Genomic DNA, 4,479 nt, shown 5'->3' with positions numbered 1-4,479 from the left:
AGTGTTGTGCAAGGGTCAGAAACAACTGGATCAAACCTCAAGACAAGTAGTACAAACCCGGAAAATTATATATAAGCAGGATTATTGCAAGAGAAAAAAGCAAGCTTATTGCCTAACATAAAGTCTAGGAAACTTGCGGAGAAGGGAGACAGGTTATTATTGGAGAAAGAACTTCCATTGAGCCAGTTTCCTTAGGGCATCCTTGAGCTCCTGGTTCCTCATGCTGTAGATGAGGGGGTTCACTGCTGGAGGCACCACTGAGTACAGCACTGCCACCACCAGATTTAGAACTGTGGAGGAGATGGAGGGGGGCTTCAGGTAGGCAAACATGGCAGTGCTGACAAACAGGGAGACCATGGCCAGGTGAGGGAGGCACATGGAAAAGGCTTTGTGCCGTCCCTGCTCAGAGGGGATCCTCAGCACGGTCCTGAAGATCTGCACATAGGACAGCACAATGAAAACAAAACAACCAAAGCCTAAACAGACACCAACCACAAGAAGCCCAGCTTCCCTGAAGTAGTAGTCTGAACAGGAGAGCTTGAGGATCTGGGGGATTTCACAGAAGAACTGGCCCACAGCATTGCCCTGGCAGAGGGGTAGGGAAAATGTACTGGCCGTGTGCAGGAGAGCAGTGAGAAACCCACTGCCCCAGGCAGCTGCTGCCATGTGGACACAAGCTCTTCTGCCCAGGAGGGTCCCGTAGTGCAGGGCTTTGCAGATGGCCACGTAGCGGTCATAGGACATGACAGTGAGAAGATAAAACTCTGTTGCAGCACAGAAAACAAAGAAAAAGACCTGTGCAACACATCCCAAGTAGGAAATATCACTGATATCCCAGAGAGAATTGGCCATGGCTTTGGGGACAGTGGTGGAGATGGAGCCCAGGTCAAGGAGGGCGAGGCTGAGGAGGAAGAAGTACATGGGGGTGTGGAGGCGGTGGTCACAGGCGATGGTGGTGATGATGAGGCCGTTGGCCAGGAGGGCAGCCAGGTAGGTGCCCAGGAAGAGCCCGAAGTGCAAGAGCTGCAGCTCCCGTGTGTCTGCCAATGGCAGGAGGAGGAACTGGGTGATGGAGCTGCCATTGGACATTTGTTCACTCTGGGCATGAGGGACTGTTGAAAGAGGAGAAGACCTTGGCAAGTTAAGGCAGACTTCTTTGGGCCCATCCTATTCCATTTCCCAAAATTTTCCTCAAAATGACTTCTCTTTCCTCAGAATAATTTCATTCATATCTTTTTGCGAGATCAGCTTTGTGCTGCCGAGGGCAGTATCGTTGCAGGGGCAGAGATTCAGTTGTTGATTTCCAATCCTCCCTGGATTATTCACTTCTAAGAGAAACAGATTTGGAATTTCAGTGCCCCCTCCTCAACTGAGAGATGAATTTCTCTGTCCCATCGCCCACCCAGACAACCCGGAGTAGAAGATTGGAAGAACAGGATCCTTCCCTTACAGGTAGCCCCTGCCGTGCTGTGCTTCTTGAAAAATCTCCAGGGAACGTCCTGCAGCGATCTGCAGCTGTGAGCAGCCCTCACCCACGCAGCACCCTCTCAACAGCAGGACCCTCCCCTGCCAGCGGTTGCTCTTTCTCCAAAGCTTCTCCCCACATGCCCGTGGGGGTCTCCCGGGGCAGGCTGAGAGCTGACCCTGGCAGCCGGCAGAGTCCCTGCCCCGGCACACAGACCCACGGGGTGCAGGGACCCTGCTCAAGGACAGCCCTGGGCACCCCTGCCTGCACACCCTGGCTTCACGGCTATTCACATTTCATAACAAGACCCCTCCTCCCCCTCCGCCTCCTTACAGATCCCATAAGCTGTGGCTGTGCCAGCTTTAGGAGATGCCTCCAGGAACTCCACCTGCAGTGCCCTGCACCCAGAGGCTTACCGTGCCAAGGGCTGCAAGGATTTCTCCTCCAGTGAGCTCTCAGTCATCCTCCCAATCCTGACACCTTTAAGCTCTCTCTCTGCCTCGCTCATCTCCCTGAGACACCCAGGCACTGCCCTCAGACCTATTGCACTTGGCAGAGGAGCTGCTCCTGGGCAGAGCTGTCTCGCTGAGGCGCTGCCCACTTGCCATGAGCTCCCTCCATCCCAGGAGCCCAGCCCAGCTCAGACGCAGAGGACCAGCCCAAGGAGTTTTAATGACCCCTCTGGTGGGATTGATGCCGAGTCCATGAACCCCAGACACTGAGAGGAAGCTGAAAAAACCTCTCAGGAAGTCAAAGTCAGGTTCAAACTCCAAAGTTTCTTGGAGTGTTAATAGGTCCCACTGAGGGACACCACTGAGATGTTGTCCCCAGGGTCCGGTTAGAGCAGAAACTGGAGGCAGTGATGACAGGTTGAGAAAAGCAAGGTGAAGGTGGCTCTGGTGCTGAGTAACCCTGGATGTGTTTCATTAGTGCAAAGGGCAAAGGCCTGACCCCATCACCCAAAGGGCCAAGGCCTGACCCCCAGCCCCCAGGAAGGGAGATCCTCTCCCTCACTCCTTCCTCAGGGCTCTTCCTGGCACAGTGTGGTGTGGAGATGTGCAATGCCACGGCCAGCGCTATGGTACGACACCTCCCAGCCTCTGAAGTATGGACGAGGAGGCAATGAGACCCCAGTGCTGCAAGGATAACTTGACTCCTCGTAGGCATCAGTAGCAGAGACAACAGCCATAGCCCAAGACATGAAGAGGTTGGCTCTGTTAGGGGCCTTTCGGCTTTGCCACATCCCTGTGTCATCTCCACCACAGGCTGTCCTACGGTGTCCCATCACCTCTGCCTCTTTCCCTGCAGGCTGCAGTCATCCACCCCGCTGCCCCACCTTGCTGCCACCTTCCTTTGCTGAGATCTCTCCATCCTCCCTGGCTCTTCCTTGAAACACAAAGCCTTGGGCTGATCCAGACTCTTTCTGGGTGGCGTGTTGCACCACAGCACTGCCCTTGGAATGACATTTCTTTCTCCTGGTGTCCAGTCTGCACCTCCCCAGCTGCATGTTGGGGCATTATTTCTTTCTCATGCTGTTTTCCACTACAAAGGAAAGCTCCACCGGCTCCACCAGCAGCCCTCAAGCACACTCAGGCTACTCCTGTACTGTCCTCAGTCTCTGCACCACTGAGCCCAGGGCCCTCAGCCTCTCGAGTCCTGCCGGCCACGTTATTCCTGATACAGGCCAGGATGCTATTGTCCTTCTCAGCCACGCTGGGCATGCTGCTGGCTCACATCCAGCCAGCTGTCAACTGACACCCCCAGGTCCTTTTTTGCCAGGCAGCTCTCCAGACACTCTTCCCCCAGCCTGTATCGCTGCATGGGGTTGTTGTGACCCAGGTGCGGGACCTGGCACTTGGCCTTGAGGAACCTCATACCATTGGCCTCGGCCCATCGGTACAGCCTGCCCAGATCTGCCTCTGGAGCCATCCTACCCTCAAGCAGGTCGACAATCCCACCCAACCTGCTCTCGTCTGCAAACTTCCTGAGGGTGCACTCAATCCCCTCGTCCAAATCATTGATAAAGACATTAAAGAGAACTGGCCCCAATACCGAGCCCTGGGAAACACCACTTGTGACCAGCTGCCAACTGGATTGAATTCCATTCACCACCACTCGTTGGGCCTGGCCATCGCGCTGGTTTTTACCCAGCAAAGCGGGGTAACCTCCAGTGAACTGGGACCTCCCCCGTTCACCAGGACTGCTGGTAAATGATGGAAAGTCGCTCGGTGAGTACTTCTGCCAGCTCCTTCAGTACCCTCGCGTGGAGGCCACCTAGCCCCATAGACTTGTGTATGTCTAGCTGTTGGAGCAGGTCCCTCACCATCTCCCTTTGGATTATGGGGGCTTCATTCTGCTCCCTGCCCCTGTCTACAAGCTCAGGGGTCTGGGTACTCAGGGAACAACCCACTCTACTACTAAAGAAGGAGTCAAAGAAGGCACTAAGTACCTCAGCCTTTTCCTCATCCTTTGTCACTATGTTACTGCCTTCATCGGATAAAGGATGGAGATTCTCCCGAGTCCTCCTTTTGTTACTAGTGTGTTTATAGGAACTTTTCTTCTTGTTCTTAACATCCAAAGCCAGTTTAAGTTCTAGTTGGGCTTTGGCCCTGCTAATTTTCTCCCTACATAGCCTTACAACATCCCTGTAGCCTTCCTGAGTGGCCTTCTACCAAAGACCATAAACTCTCCTTTTTTCCCTGAGTTGTAACCATATCTCTCTGTTCAGCCAGGCTGTCTTTTTTCCCTGATGTCTTGGAATCACAGAATCATGGAATTTTCAGGGTTGGAAGGGACCTCTAGAGATCACCTAGTCCAACCAACTAATCCTGCCAAAGCAGGATTGCCTGGAGCATGTTACTCAGGACTGCATCCAAGCAAGTCTTGAAAATCTACAGAGAAGGGGACTCCAGAACCTCCCTGGGCAGCCTGTTCCAGTGCACTGTCACTCTCACCGTAAAGAAGTTTTTTTCTCATATTTGATCGGAACTTCCTATGTTCCAGCTTGTGCCTGT

General features: G+C 53.6%; 1 protein-coding gene across 1 annotated transcript; it reads right to left on the bottom strand.

Moving 5' to 3' along the window:
• Positions 1–720: 720 nt before the first annotated feature.
• LOC134509215 (olfactory receptor 14I1-like) lies at positions 721–1,089 on the bottom strand (the record flags this gene model as incomplete). The annotated part of the gene is made up of 1 exon (XM_063321692.1): positions 721–1,089. A coding segment is annotated over exon 1 (369 nt), but the record flags the coding sequence as incomplete, so codon positions are not given.
• Between the last annotated feature and the right edge of the window lie 3,390 nt (positions 1,090–4,479).

Source organism: Chroicocephalus ridibundus, unplaced genomic scaffold (genome assembly GCF_963924245.1).
Source record: "Chroicocephalus ridibundus unplaced genomic scaffold, bChrRid1.1 SCAFFOLD_84, whole genome shotgun sequence".
Lineage (NCBI taxonomy): Eukaryota > Metazoa > Chordata > Aves > Charadriiformes > Laridae > Chroicocephalus > Chroicocephalus ridibundus.
Note: the sequence above shows the minus strand (reverse complement) of the source record. Positions and strands in the feature narration are given on the sequence as shown.